General features: G+C 31.2%; 1 protein-coding gene across 2 annotated transcripts in view; it reads right to left on the reverse strand.

Moving 5' to 3' along the window:
* Window positions 1-16,539, reverse strand: part of LOC143064243 (heat shock 70 kDa protein 12A-like) — a 39,282-nt gene that overhangs the window by 15,461 nt on the left and 7,282 nt on the right. The window contains exons 2-10 of one of the 2 annotated variants that reach the window (XM_076236931.1): window positions 10,326-10,428; window positions 9,080-9,175; window positions 8,390-8,458; window positions 6,632-6,693; window positions 5,191-5,251; window positions 3,853-3,927; window positions 2,886-2,930; window positions 1,566-1,644; window positions 305-378 (exon numbers count right to left, since the gene is read on the reverse strand). In XM_076236931.1, coding sequence (XP_076093046.1) covers window positions 305-378; window positions 1,566-1,644; window positions 2,886-2,930; window positions 3,853-3,927; window positions 5,191-5,251; window positions 6,632-6,693; window positions 8,390-8,458; window positions 9,080-9,175; window positions 10,326-10,421 — 657 coding nt within the window. In that variant the 5' untranslated portion in view covers window positions 10,422-10,428. The remainder of the gene's footprint in view (window positions 1-304; window positions 379-1,565; window positions 1,645-2,885; window positions 2,931-3,852; window positions 3,928-5,190; window positions 5,252-6,631; window positions 6,694-8,389; window positions 8,459-9,079; window positions 9,176-10,325; window positions 10,429-16,539) is intronic. The other variant, XM_076236930.1, reaches the window with a different exon arrangement.

Here is a 16,539-nt window from a genome sequence, read left to right on the forward strand (position 1 = left end):
TATACCGCTATAGATAACAAACGTCCTTGTGTGTATGATTGCAATCATATTCACATGAGTAGAAAGACTGCTGTCAATTATGCTGCCGGCTGCGTTTGTTAACTCTTCCAGAGCACCTGATATAAAACCTATTTTTGGTGGGATTCATTTTGCTCAGTCTATGGGTTTCTGTGTTGTATTTGGGATCATGTTAGTCTTTTCGACAGTTTTCTTTTTTTTGCGATGGTGTTATCAGTTTTTATCTTGAATGTCCCCTTGGAATATTCCACCAAATTTTAAATGCTATCTTGTGTATTGTTATTACCATATCTTCATTGACACTCTTTTGTGTTTTCAATATAGCATCAATCCATTTTTGTCTATCCATTAACTGAGAACCTGTTAAAAAATTACTATGATCTAAACATTCATTGACAATCCTTATATTTTCATTTACCTTTAAAGTAAAATCTATCATGTTTTCCAGAATAGCAGAAATATGATAATGCGTCCAATGTGACATGAATTTGAATACAGGATGAGCATTCCAACATTTAGTTGTACAAACATGCACCAATATAAGGAATTTCATATCTTTATAAAATACAGCTTTAACAGATTTTCAGAAGGAAAGTGGTCTTAAAACCTCAGAGCCGTGAAAAAAAACCTTACAGATAGGACCCATCAAAGCATACATTTGTACATGTTTTATCAGCAAAACATCATACCATATTGGAGTTTGGGTAGATATTATTCAAATCCAAATACTAGAAATCAGTACATGTTTAACACAAAATAAACCATCATAAAAATAAAAAATAAAACAGATATTACACACACAGTAACCTGGTAAAAAAGAACATTTTAAATTAAAAAAGTTCAGTTTGTACAGAAACTACAATTGATTAAACAGCATACTAGTATAAACATACAAAATCAGAAGGAGAAGAACCGTAATGAAAAAACTTACGTCGTAACTAGAGTCCCCTTCTCTTTTCATGAATGTGACCTACCAAATTAGACTATTTACCTGGTTTGTAACAACATGAGCAACAAGATGGGTGCCACATGTGGAGCAGGATCTGCTTACCCTTCCGGAGCACCTGGGATCACCCCCAGTTTTGGTGGGGTTCGTGTTGCTTAGTCTTTAGTTTTCTATGTTGTTTCATGTGTACTATTATTTGACTGTTTGTCTTTTTCATTTGTAGCCATGGCGTTGTCAGTTTATTTTCGATCTACGAGTTTGACTGTCCATCTTGTATCTTTCGCCCCTCTTTTAGAAGGAGATTGAAGATGTTCAATGTAAAAAAATAGAAATTTTATAAAACGGGAAGGACACCCCCCCCAAAAAAAACCCAACAAATCCTGCCTCATAAATGTTTAAAGGTATTGTAAACCGATATATTCAATAAGCGTTTGAGTTTCTAAAACCATAATGTCCGAGTAGTATGTCAAAATAAAAGCCTCAAAATAATCAAATTGTTTAATCTGTAACTCTAAAGGACAACTAAGATGATTCATTCTACATTTTTTTTTATGAAAGCCAAGAGGTAGATCTGACAATAATAAATATGTCTTTTACTTACTTCTAAGAATATGAGTCTCCCCACTGTTCGTTATAATTCGGAATGTACAGTCATCTCTTTCAGGTGCTAAACTAGCTAACTTAAATAAAAGAGACAAATATTTTTAAAAATTGACTCCATTTATTTCTATAAAAACAAAGCTGCATGCAAAAGGATGAATAAGTCTTATTGTGTCAAAACAGCAGCGACATTAATTAAAGACTAGAATAAAAGTCATCCAAAATTGTTTAAACCTCCGCTTAAAATAACCAATTTGAAGTATGGATTCAAAAATAACTTCAAAAGCGCATTTCACCTCAGTTCGGCAAAATCAAAACTAGTAAAGAACAGGTAGTATTTAATATTTCTATCATATTTGGTTTAACTAACATGCATAAAAATACATGTACAGATATAACAGAGTTTGAAATAAATTCAAAGGGATGGCGCGTTGTGAACTAAGCTCTTGAAAAGCAATAAATTTATCCTCATAACATCATAACAATTCTTACATTACAGAAATGTTTTTTTTTTTTTTTTTTTTTTTTTTTTTATTATCAAAATAGGCAAATATATCTACAAGTTATTTAAAAGAATCAATTAGTATATTATTATGTCTTTTGTCTGATCGGTTGTCAGGAGTGGGGATTTTAAAAGTTTGGAGAACAAAAAAGTGATTGAATATTTCGTAGACTAATTTACCTTATATAAAACACACACTTTTGTTAAGTTGTGCAGTGGTTTTAGCCAAACGTATTTTATTCAAACCACCTGCTATGACATATTAGAAAGGTCTTTACCTATATATTTTAATTCTTGGTAATGTGAATATTAATGTTATTTTAAGAACATGTAGCCTAAATGTAAAAAATAGCGGATTCTTAAGCGAGATACTTTATCAAATGTTTTTGTTTTATAGGTTTTTAAGACAAAACAATCAACTCAAACACGCTTGCACATGGAAAGGTTTATCTGGCGTTCTGTTTTTTTCATGACTTCATACCACATCTTCCCATATATACTAAATTGTGCATCATTACCTGAATGGTTTAAATTTTCACAATGGAAAAAAATAGGTGCATGGAGATAATAAGTACAGCCCTGATTGAAATATGCATGACATGTTTGGTACAAATTGCAAGCAAACACAATCAGTAAAAACAACCTGTTAACTGCTTCATATTATACACTTCTATTTAGAATTAGACAAGATTCTCGGTTAAAATTTATTATTCTTATACTATGATTTATGTGGTTTATTTTTTTTCAAACTAATACATTTAAAATATAAGAATTAATAGTATCTCCAATTAAGAATTACATAATTTTCAAGATACTTACGACTATATAAATTTTTCCTTTCATGACACGAATATCTGGGTTCGACTGTATTAGTAAAAATGTTTTTAAATTAGAAATCATTTAACCAATCAAAATATATGACATATACAAAAGAAAAAAAATCCTCACAAACTCTTGTAAATTTGTGTGTGGAGATATGAATAACCTTAAGAGAACAGTATTGCATTATATGCTTATTCTTAGATGTCCTTTAAAATTCCACGAATCATATAAACATTCCTCACGGAATTAAACTACAAAATTGCAAGTATAGCATGTGATTACATTTAATAGAATTACAAAAACCCAAATAAAATATTTTCCTGACTTTTTTCTTTGTAATCTTTATAGAATATTTTACAGAATTACACGGGTGTCACATGTTGAGCAAGATTAACTTGCCCTGTCAGAGTACCTAAGATCGCCCCTAGTTTATGGTTGTGTTCGTGTTGCCTAGTTTATAGTTTTCTATGCTGTGTTTTGTGTTTTGTTATTTGTCTGTTGTCTCTTTCTTTTTTTGCCATGACAATGTCGGTGTATTTTAGAATTTTCCCTTGGTATGGTTTGGCTCTCTTTAATAGATAGTGTATGAGCAAAAAATATTTTCCCGACCACTGTAATCGTAATCAGGAAGCATAACTAAGACGACTTATTTGATTTTATCTGCAATAAGAGGTAACACTAGTTGCATGAGCAGGATTTCAGTCCTTTGTCTTATATGGGTTCGTGATTCTCACTCTTTAGTTTTCTGTGTAGTATTTCGTTGACTTCATTGTCTTTTTGTCGTTTGTTTTTTGTTTTTTGGCTTTTGTGTTGTCTTGTTTTTATAGGCTTGTTGTTTGTGATTGGAATACTTATATCTCCTCTCTCTATTTTGTATGTATATAAGATATGATTTCTTATTACCCTATATTATTTTCGCAAACCAGATTGTTAATACCAGTTTAATTTTTTAAAGCGTAATTACCCAGAGTTGTTCCCTCTTTTGTAAACAACACGATACCTCTTTTGTCCATTTCTCCAAATCCGATGGGGTGTCTACCTTAAATGAAAAGAATATTATAAACAGTAGAACAATATTTGATTCACATACTATATGATCAGGTCTGAATTGGATAAAACTGAAAGTGTAATATATGGTGTACTTTAAAGGAATAGGTTACGGTGGAGCGACAATAATTTTTTGCGTTTGTTTGGTTGCTAAAGATCTGGGTTTTTTTCTCTTGTTCTTTTTCTGTTTTCTCTAAAAGTTAAATTTACATTGCTAATTACATGTGAATTAAAGTGCAGCCAATAAAGCATCGTTAAAAAAGAAAGCTCAAATACGTATATATTAGTCGATCAAACTTTTTTTGATTAAAAAGAAACAACCGAGTCCATCTCAATTTTGGAATCTCTGGTTAACACTTGATCCTGTTTTTTTTTGTTTTTGTTTTTATTATGCTAATGTAACAGCACTTGGTTGTCAAATGCATGGGGCTGAATGAAGATGGAAATATTACTTTATTTGTTTATTTTACAAAAATAATGACATAACAGTCTTCTAACTTATCAATACCCTTAAAGGTAAACAGGATTCAATAACTATTGTGATTGTCCAATGCAACGACAGCCTTCATTTAATTGTGGGCAATACCTGCTACATTACTCGAGGTTTTCTAACACACTAATGAACGAATACACTAGTCAACAACAGAAACGATACAAGGCAATGTATTTAGCATATATAATGAAATTGAATACACTGTACCAAGGAACAGAATTGACCAATTGGTCTTATATTTGCAGAGTGTAATTTTCTTAATAAAACCAATGATTTGTAGGCAAATTTTTTATTACTTCAAAATTGGATTTTCACCCAAAAATTCAAAAATCGACATTGAAACTTTTAACAAGCTTAAACATGGTCTGCTTAAAATATTGAATGCATATGCAGACATTTAAATAATTAATTATAATCTCCGGAATTAAGTGCCTACTTATTTCATCATTTTCCGCAAAATAAATTTTACCCCCGTGTTCAATAACGCGGGCCTAGATTCTTTTAATCATATGTATTTACTTTGCAAATGAATGTTTTTCGTTGGATAATTCAACAGTTTTTCCCATTAATCATATTTTATGATAAATTAGAGTTAAAACTTGTGTATCGCTACTTTTGTTGTCTTGTATATGATAACATGTCGCAAAGTTAAATTCCGACTTAAATTGTTTTACTCTTTGTCTAAATATATATTGTCATGTAAATAAATCTGCCATAAGAAGGGGAGGTATTTTGTTTGTAAACAGAAAAAAAACTCCATACCTCGATGTAGAAAGTTCTGTGTTTAGTCACTAGTTGAAATACTAACTCCTTACCCCGATACCTAGAAGTACAAAGTTTGTTTTTCCTATAATTGTATTTTTGACCACAAAATCTTATATATAAGAGTATATGGACTGTAAAACGTTTGTCAAGAAGATTTCAGTCGTTTTTCCTTACAACTCTGCAGGAGCTATTTTGGCATATCCCTGCTAATGAGATCAAAATATAGTATGAACATTCACGAGCATAACGTATTAATTGCGATATGTACAACCAAACGATTGGGTCTGAAATGGGAGACGACAAAATGAAAAAAATTAGAATAATAACGTTTGGCAAGGATTCTTGTTTGAAATTATACCATTAAGGCTTTCTTCAACAAGACTACATAATAAATTGACTAAACATATATTAGTGGTACTGATAGTATTTCTCTCAAAATCTTTGATTAAAAAAAAAAACTCATAAAACCAGGCGTATAATTTTGTACCCGAGACGCTCTTATCGTCTACAAAAGATTCAGAGACGCTGAAATAAAAAACAAAATTTAAAGCTAGATCTAATACGCAGTTGCGAAGAGCAAAATACAGCGGTCGATATGAAAGGGCAAGTAGCTATGATTTCTTCGTTATTTCATGCCTGTACCGAAGTACTGGCTCCTGGGTTGCATGTTGATAACCTCGGGTACTTACAGTTCACCAGCAAGTAAAGAAATATATTCCTTTTAATATATATCTATATATCTTTCAACGGTATTAAATGGACTGGAACAGATGCGTATTTAAACAATAAATGTCTCTTTAGTGATGCTCATGGAAAGATGATTTGAAAAAAAAAATGTATTCGAACGTTTAAAAGCTATTCAAAAGCAATTCATTTTAGCAAAATATGGATAAATAATCACAATCTTGGAAAGGAGAGGAAAGATACCGTAGGGACATGCACAATTATTTCCAAAATTCAAAATTTATAAATTGCAGTCAAACAATATCCGTTATTTCTTGACAGTAACAGGGCTGGTGATAACCTGGAAAGTAACATTTCACCAAAATGTATTTGATATATTCCTTGTTATATATCATACAACAGTCAATATAATGGAATTTGATGCGACTGTCAAACAAGTGAGAGGTTTAACTAGCTATGAACACCAGGTTCAATCCACTTTCCACATAAGAAAATACCTTTACCAAGTCAGGAATATGACAGTTGTTATCCATTAGTTTGAGGTGTTTGAGCTTTTGATTACCATTTGATTAAGGATATTTTATTTTGAATTTTCCCCGGAAATCAGGATTTTTGTTATTTCACTTTTTTTTATCTGAGCGTCACTGATGAGTCTTATGTAGACGAAACACGCGTCTGGCGTATTAAATTATAATCCTGGTACCTTTGATAACTATTTACAAAGACAAAGATGTAAGATTTACGATTAACTTACCCATTAGCATTAGCAACACCTTTAATATCATCAATCGATACCGTTCTTTGTGGAGTAGTTACCTATATGTTTAAAATGAACATAAAACAATAAAAAAGAGAGCTTTAATTTATTTCACTTTTTCTCTCCCTTGTTAAAACATTGTTTTGTCACAAATGACGGAAAATCGTAAAGTGTTCCGCGGATTATTATTGCTGTTGTCAGTGTAACGTGTAATGTGTACTGCGTAAAGTAATATTAAAACAGATGCTATCTTTAGATTTAAAAGAACCTACTGCAAAGTCTGGTCGAATTCCGTGAAGTTTGTAAGTGTTACGTGTAATGTTTACTGTGTAAAGTAACCTAAACATAGTTCATTTATAAATATAAAACAAATAGTAAAATATATTTAGTTTGACAAAGTTGTTGGTTTTAAAAACTTAATCCAAGATAACTGAAAAAAAATCCATATATCAGTAGAATTCTTTTCGTTGCACACCATTCCATTTTCATTGTTATGCACTTAACATGTACCGGATAAGGATACAAAATGAATGTTCTCTTTTCACTCTTTTTCTATTTTTAATATTCATTCAAAAATTTAAAAAAAGCAGCAAACTTCCAAAAAGCAAAATGAACAATGAAACCTGTCCGTTCAGTTTATAGTAGTAGTTTTCCAGTTTGATGAAATACCTACAGTATACTATTAAATTTCAAAACGTTTTGCCGAGTTGTAACTATTAGGTGAACATTTTCAGAATTTCAAACAATTTCAAAAATTTGGATTGTTAAATAAAGGCACGAGCAGTACGCCGCTGTTCAAAAGTCATAAAGCGATTGCGATACTACCTTTTGTTAACTTATATATATATATATATATATAAAATTTAGTCCTGGTATCTATGATGAGTTTATTTACACCTATCGTCTAATCTATTGTCAGTAGGGGATTCTCAAAAGTAAAAAAATATTTTTTGAGAGGGAAGACTAAACGACGACGTAAATGGTGAACCACAAATTTGGACTTTTAAAACATGTCCTTAGTTAGTTTAGACAAAGGCACAATGTGTGGATCAAACAATTCGGGATAGTGTCAATAAAATTTACGGAGTGTTATTTCTAATATTTCCTCATCAACATTTTTTTGGAGCAGTGCTGCAGAAGGGGCACACTCCTGTATATGAAGTCCGTATAGTGTGAATATGCACGCGCATAACGTATCAACTGAGATATGAAAACACCATACGAGGAGGTTAAGGGTATGTTACTGATGAGAAATGGGAAATTAATGATTCGAATGTTGAAATCAACCCGTTTGTCATAGATTTTAGTGTGAGTCGTAGTGTAAGACTTTGATAAAAAAATAAAAAAAATAAAATTGAACACTTTTTAAAATTTTGAATGGGTAAGTGTTACACTGATCTTACATTAATGCAGTCACTTAAACACCGTTAAGAAGCATTGAATTGATTTGGAAGACCTATATGTTTAATTTGTGGTTTCTATATATAATGGAGAACCCTGTACAAAAATGAAAGCAATTTAAAAGGAATGTCAAATAAACAGCTAAAATATAATCTGAAATAACTCACTTATTGCTTATTTTTAAAAGTTAAATACGGAAAACAATACTATTACATGGATTTTACGGAAAAGTTAATCTAGTAAGTATATTTTAGTGTCCACAAGAAATAATGTGAAACAATAGAAATGTAAAGTCAAATTGTCATTTATTTCACATTTAGTTTTAAAGATATTAATATATCACGACAGACTTACAGTTTCAGATGTATAGTACTGAAATCCGCCGTCAGATAACACAAAATATCGCCTCTCCCATTTCATATTCTGTTGTTAAAATAAAGACAAATACATATTTTGATTTACAAACTTTATAAAAATTGATCAATAAATATCGCTATTGTATTTTGTGTATGCAAAATAAAAGTCCAAACTTCAAGTATATGAACTACTGAAGAAAAAACTGCAATGCCACACAAATATTTAGATTACTAGTATCCAAAATAGCTAATCGCGGAGATGAATTATTGTTTATTCAAAATAACAAAAACCATGACTGAGTCTAGCATGTTATATATTTTGCCTTGACAATTGCAAATCAAAAAGTGGGTATAGTTGAATATTTAGGTTGGATTTTTAAACTCTAGTTTATTCTTTTGATTATGCCTTTTTTTAGTCGTAGTTTAATTTTTCCAACTGCTTAAAATGCAGGTCCAATTTCGTTGGAAGAAACTGTCATTACATCTCGTTCCCAATATACATGTTTCCCACTTTTCGATATACAAAAATAAAATAAAAAACACAGCACGGCAAAAGCTACAATGAAAAAACTCTATTATTAATCTATCAGCTTAAAGATAAATCTTGATGCAATCAGAGTAAGCAATATATCAGTACATTTTAAATGATCTATTGTAACACCTAAAAGTCATACAAATGTATACGTACAAATAGTCCACCTTCCTTCATGCCGAAACCACTTACATAACATGGTATCTGATTCGCTAGAACATCTGTATCCTGTGATATGGTTGAAGGTTTAATCTTAAAGAAAGTAACAACTGTGTTCTAATCGTCATATATTTGCAACCAATAATAACTTCTACAATATTGACTCTTTCTTTTATTTTTATAGCAATGAACGTAACTGTTTTATGATAGTTAAGGCTCATCTTTTGCGAGAAACTAGAAGTTACTAGTTAGTAAGCATTGCATCCAATCATTTATTGACAAACAAATGTGGAAAAACCTGCGGATTTACTATTGTAACATATATGTTTTGATTCTCTTTGTTATTTATACACAACTCACAATGAATCTAATGTTCTTACAATGTTTTAACTGGCAGCAATAAAGGTATAACAAGAAACAGAGAGAAAGTAACACGAATAGTTAAAATATATACAGCACATAAAATATTGCATTTTTTAGACAGAGATATACATGTAATTCTCATAAAAGTTTTCACGTGTCTTATTTTTGATCCACGAAAAGAGTTTCAACTAAGTCCAATTAAAGAACACTTTGATGTCTTTTGATTAATTTGTGTTGTTATGTTGATGCTTTATGGGTTTAATCTATCTCATCTTCGTTTTCATGCATGCATGCAACTGTTTCGGTTCTTATAAAATCCTTGGCTTTTCAGATATTTGGCGTTGAGCGTTCCTTATGAAGGTAATTCCAGAAAAGCGCGTCGGACACATATTTATATAACGTGTTGTTTCATTTTTTACATCACTGGGTCGATACCGCTACTGGTGGACTAGCAGTCCACGAAGGTATTATCAGCTCAAAAGTCAGTTCTTCGGTTCTGACATGATTTATAACAATCCTTCCTAAAAGTGTTCATTTATAAATTTTGAAACTATGAAGAAACAAAGGTTTCAACTTCTTCATGTAAAGTTGATCTTAGATGAAGGTGTACGGTGACCTTTAGTTGTTAATTTCTGTGTCATTTGGTCTCTTGTGGAGAGTTGGCTCATTAGCAATCATTCTACATCTTCTATTTATATTGGCTATTTAGGTTTTGTCATACAGCTCTTAAAACAATTGTTTCGGTTCTAATTAATCCTTGGCTTTCAAATATTTGGCTTTGATTGTTCCTGATGAAGGTACATTCAGAAAGCTCTTTGGACACATGCAATTTATATAACGCGTTGTTTTCATTTTTATATGTTTATTCTTTATTGCTTACCTCATAGTATTCTAAAAATCCATCCTCCGTTAATTTAAACCATTTGTCCTCAAAACCTCTCAGTATCGAAACTTTTTTCTTTAATATACCTTCCATATCTATTCTAAAAAGAATATAATACATATGCATTTAAGATTTCCAACAATTAATCAGACACAATCCTATAAACATACCAGTACTCACTCACGGCAAAATATTTGGAATAATTCTTTCAATTTTTCTTGATTATTAAATGGAGAATGCTATTGAAAATAATATAATGTTATATAATTTTTTGCGTGTAGCAGAAAAACATTGATTGCAATAAAACGGTCTGTGTATGGAAATCAAATATGAACTTATTTAGATATTCAGTAGATTACACGCACTTTTGGGTTAATACCTTTTCTGCCCTCAGATCTTAATTCTTGTAAGTAGCGAATTTAGATCTGAGGGCACAACAGGTACTAATTACAAAAATTTAGATCTGAGGGCAGAACAGGTAGTAACCCAAAATGTTTAAAATACATTAAAGAAGTTTGTAAAAACTTGAACAGAAACAAAAAACCTAGTTTCAATTTCATTTAATCTACAAAATTAATCCCGTCCAAAAAGACCCCAGACTAAGTTAAGACCCGCTAAACTGATTAACCATGTCCCTGTTTAACATTTCAAACTGGAAGTAATACGTACTTTACCCGAATTATTCCGCTCTCCTACGATGTCTACATTTAGATCGGACGCGGAGAGGGATTGTATTATTCGAGTTAAGTAACTTCTTTAAACTGTCCGCGTCGGTAGTATCTATACTATTAAACGAAAAGACCTCATTTTGTGTGTAGCTTCTCTTCCTTCCACAATAAATTAGGACAATTATTTTCGCGTTATTCTGCATGTATACTATGAGTACACTCCTATAACATATAGAAACTCTCTTTATAATATAGAAATGATCGCCTTGGAGAAAAAACTTTGAATTGATAATTAATAGCAAATACACTTTATTTATAATATACGTATGTTCATACTCATAGTATACAGAAACGCAAAAATCATGAAATTTAACAGAAAACCAAAAAAAATAACGGACTTTGGATAAAGGGAGAGGGCTTAAAATAATTGCCCTGTCTCCAAGTATCTATGACTTTTGATACTTTTTCTGAAATTCTCCAGACATACAATCTTTTACAAAAAAGCATCCTACAACAGTTTACATACTTTCAACCACGCTCTAAATGCCCGCGATTTCGCGGGTGTGTTCTTGTATCTATTATAAGGTAATCGCCCACAAGAAGACGGGTTTATAAATGCATGAAGACAACACAAATAAGGCACTGTGTATGTTTTGTATTGTAATTAAGAGATATTTGTACGCATTCTTAACTCGAATAAATACATATGGAGGTATGACAATTTCACTTGTTTTGTAAACTTGATTATATCTGTTCACCTACCCGGAAAAAAGTTAATGACATATCCGCAAAAAGGTTAAATATTTTCTTGTCAGTTACCTATCATTTTCATTATTGATAGATAGACATAATTATACCTTTTTATGAATCTATGTAATGGTTATCTGATATCGTCGCACACTTAAGACATCATATATAGTTTAAGGAAATGTGATATAATTATTGCAAATGTAACAGCTATACACCAACGATCAAAGGACAAGAATGTACACACCCACACGACACTGTTATATCTAAATGTTTGCATTTTTGTAAATTCTTAATATGTGTGTGTGTAAAAAATCCACTTACGTTTTTGAAAAATGAAATGTTTTTGTCCTTTAACTGTTTCCCCGAATGGATATTAGATTTTTAGTATCTTTTTACATCAATTTTAGAATCTATTTTTAAGGGGGTCTAAAATTCAGATTGATAGCTTTAGACATACCAGTTTTTGATAATTTTTTTTTTAACTATATCAAATCACCACTTAAAGGGGCACTTGCTGTCAAATTCAAAGTCACCGATTTGACTCGAATTCTACTATTTGATTAATAACAATGAAAAACATTTATCCGAATCATAAAAATTATAAAATAAGCAATCTACATGGCATAGTGTCGAGAATAAGTAGCTTCGTTTCGTGTGTATTTTTAGTTTAGACGCCATCTAATTAATTATCGACTTGGCCTCCGAATACTTCCGAAGACCATATAAGTGGTATAAGCATAAATGAAGATATTAGACCGTTGGTTTTCCCGTTTGAATGGTTTTACACTAGTAATTTTTGGGCCCTTTATAGCTTTTTATTCGGTGTGAGCCAAGGCTCCGTTTTAAAGACCATACATTGACCTATAATGGTTTACTTTTATAAATTGTTATTTGGATGGAGAGTTGTCTCATTGGCACTCACACCACATCTTCCTATATCTATATAAAATTATAAATAGAAAAAGCGAACTCGTGTAATTGAATTTTTCTATGTCTTTTTAATTATATATTATAGATTAAAAATATATGTTAACCATCGTTTTTACCTGAATAAGAATGAGTTTTTGTGGATCGAATCAGTCAATTAAAGGATTTACCTTTGTTTCACTTTCAATGTTGACATTCTTTATCTTTAAATAACTATGCACACACAGTTCACGTGTTATTCATCACTAGCTAAGGAGTTAAATTGAAGTTCACAATGAATACGGCTTTAATGAGGTCGAATTATTCACTTGCAAGTGAATAATACAATATCAATGTTTCTTCGCTTATTTTATCAAAATTAACCCATACTGGCTGCTAAAAGCGAATTTTCATTTCACTTTCATTAATGATTGAACAAAAAATATTTTATTTTTGATTTTTTTTTATATACACATGGAAAAAAGTATTGCAACACCAAATTGAAATTGAAATTAAAAAAACACTTTTTATTTTTTTGTGATATAATTTGGTAAAATAGAACTACTTAAACATTATTTAAGTATCACCTGAGTTTAATCAATAAATATCGACTCGGTAAGTTTTTATCTGCACATGCAGCTACTGTACCCGTAAACAGCAAAACAGGTGTTTTCATCCTCATTGTTTTCAACACTTTAAATAACCAAAATTTTAAAGTTATGTGATTGACACCTTGTAATGGGTCATCGACAACTCTTAACTGCAGCAAGATGACAGATTATCAGCATGAGTGAAGCAGGAGGTCGCTGTAATAACTGCACGTATTGTTGGTCATCACCATTCCACTAGAAGTCGTTTTGAGAATTAAAAATGGCACTAAACGATGTTAAAGACCTTCCGAAATAAAGAAGACCCTCTATACCATTTGCTAGGGAAAATCAAGCATAAGAAAGGTTGGTCAGAAGGAAACCCCTTGTATACAATACAATCCAAAAAAGAGAGTGTTTGGCATACAGGGACCTTTTAACAAGAACTGTTCGAGATTGACTCATCGCTACTGGTTATCGTGCGACAAGACCATTTCGGAGACCTTTGTTCACGAACAGACACACAGTTTTCCGTATCCAATGTAGTGCAGAGCTCGCTAAAATTGAAAATTAGCATCATGGAGGAAGATTCATTGTTCCAATGGAATTCGGGTCATCTTCCGTGGACGGATCGTAGCCCAGATTTGAACCATATCGAGCATATATGGGACACTATTGGGCGGGAAGTGCGCGAAAGGACACCCCAGTTCAAACACATCATGAAATAAACAATGCCCTTCATCAGAAATGGTTGCTGCTACCTTAGCAACAAATTAGTCGATTTTTGGCAGGAATCAGAAGACGTTAAGATGCGGTTATCCGTTTGAATGGAGGCTGCGCACAAAGTACTAATTCTTTGGCGTGTAACGATCAACCATGATGTGAACAGTCATCTGAAGATTAATTTTGAAATGTCTGACATTGTAAAGTTCGACTACAGTCAAAGTTGTAAAATGCATTTTTTTGTACAAAAAATGTTTCATTTTGTTATTAAAATTGTGGTTATATAAATAATTTTTTTTAAACATTTTTTGTTCGTTTCAATGCCAATGTTATCATAAACTATGTTTCAATAATATTATACAAATATCTTATTATATATCATCCAAAAAAAGAGGCTGATTTTTCAATATTTGAAAAATCAAGGTGTTGCAATACTTTTTTCCATGTGTAGCTAGTTCCCCTTTAACATAAAAATTCAGTACCAACATTTGTTTAACATGTAATTTCATTCCCTTACTTAATATTTCACGGATATAATATAACAAATTAATTTAGAAAGTGTATAAAAAAATTGAGAGTTATACAGTGTCCACATTAGCTCAGGGACTATTTCGAAAATATGAGGACGATAACTGTGTCCTCGGACCACCTTCAAATTAAATCCCCTATCAGTTCACGCAACTAATACACAACTTGTATAAATATATATACAGTAGTATACCGCTGTTCGAAAGTCATAAATCGATTGAGAAAAAAACAAATCCAGGTTACAAACTAAAACTGAGGGAAACACATCAAAAGTAATAGGAAAACAACGAAACAAAATTCTTTAGAGGTTTTAGATTAAATATATGCTTTTGGTGGTCCTTTTAATTCTGTTGACAGCAATGATTTTTCCACTCTCTACACTATATATGTATACACTTCCAAACAATCTAATCAAGAAAAAGTTTTCATATTTGATTTAATGGTCTTCTGAAAAATCTCATTGCAAATTTATTTGCTGTAACTCGTTTAAAGCCTTTATCTGTAACGAAAAAGAAAAGTATGCTAGATACACTTACTGGAAATGTGAAGATAATAAATTATGATTGAGGTTTTAAATTTTCTCCTGGACAACATGCATGTACGTTTCGGCGATTAAGTGTATCAACAGGTGGTAGGCATTCCTATGGGTACTCAATGCGCCCCTTTCATATCAGATTTATTCCTATATTGCTATGAATCTTAGTTTATGACGAAAGTCAATAAAGGCACGTCATTGTTACATTTGGTTGATACATTAAACAATACCTACCGATATCTTGATGATGTTTTATTTCGTTAAATAATCCAGAGTTCTCTAAATGCGCTTCCGAAATTTACCCAAAAGAACTAACTGTAACTATAGATCTAACATAAACAGCAGTAGTTGTCATTTTCTAGTTTAGACATTTAAATTTCAAAAGGGAAACTCCATACGAAAATTTACGACAAAATATACGACTTTTCATTCCCGATTGTTAATTTTCCTTTTTAAGACGGCGATGTTCCTTTGGCTCAATCATACAGTGTTAATATATCCCAACTCGTTTGTTATGCCGGTGTGTGTATTGATGTCATAGATTTTAACGAACGTAATCAATGCATCACTGGTAAACTATTAAGGGCATACGATACAGTTTTGATCCCATATTGACATTTTGATGAAATTTGCATGTAGGCTATTTTTTACCAGATTTAATCAAATATGTAATAAAAAATATACCTTCATGTGCTACTTTATAAGTAAATTGAGGTTCAAATTTCAGATATTTCTTCAAAATAGGGATTTGTGGACGTATTTTTCCTTTCGATAGAAAATCATCTCTTTTTTGTTTTAAAAGATAAACACGAGTTGTTTTTTGTTAAATCATTTGTGATTTATGTTTTATATAAATATTGTATAAATTTGTACTGTGCTGTATATTAATCAAATTAAAAACAAAATGCACTATTTACGTTTTCATGAACATTGATACACATAATCTTCTTACGTAATCAAACCAAATGTCATTTTAAAAAAGAGTGGTCCATGAACTCGTTTTCAAGTTAAATCAATTTGAATGATAAAAATCAGCCGAAAACTTCATCGTTTCCCGATAAGTCACCGTTTGACGTCGCGAAAATAACAATTTACGTTAGCTCCCCTGTGACTGTATTGTATGCCCTTAAGTCAGGGATTAATTAAAACTTTTACTAAATTCTGTCAAAGATACAAATATTTGATTAGTAAATTTGGCTGAACCTGTAGAAAACTTATTCAAAACAGTTTTTGTACATCCTAGATTTTACGGTAATATTGTACTAAAAGATCAATATCAGGGATTGAACCTTTAAACAAACTTATTAAAAAAGTTTATCTTCCCAATGTTGTAATTAGATCTTTGAATACAGTAACTATAGGCACAAATATTGGTTTTGCTATCAGCAAATTAAAACATAACTAAATCTTTTCAAACAAGATATATAAATAAACTTCCACGTTCATTTTTCTATAAAGAGGTTAACCCCTAACCATCCTTCTGCATGTAGATACTTTAATTTTTGGCATTGCAC

This window comes from Mytilus galloprovincialis, chromosome 2 (genome assembly GCF_965363235.1).
Source record: "Mytilus galloprovincialis chromosome 2, xbMytGall1.hap1.1, whole genome shotgun sequence".
NCBI lineage: Eukaryota > Metazoa > Mollusca > Bivalvia > Mytilida > Mytilidae > Mytilus > Mytilus galloprovincialis.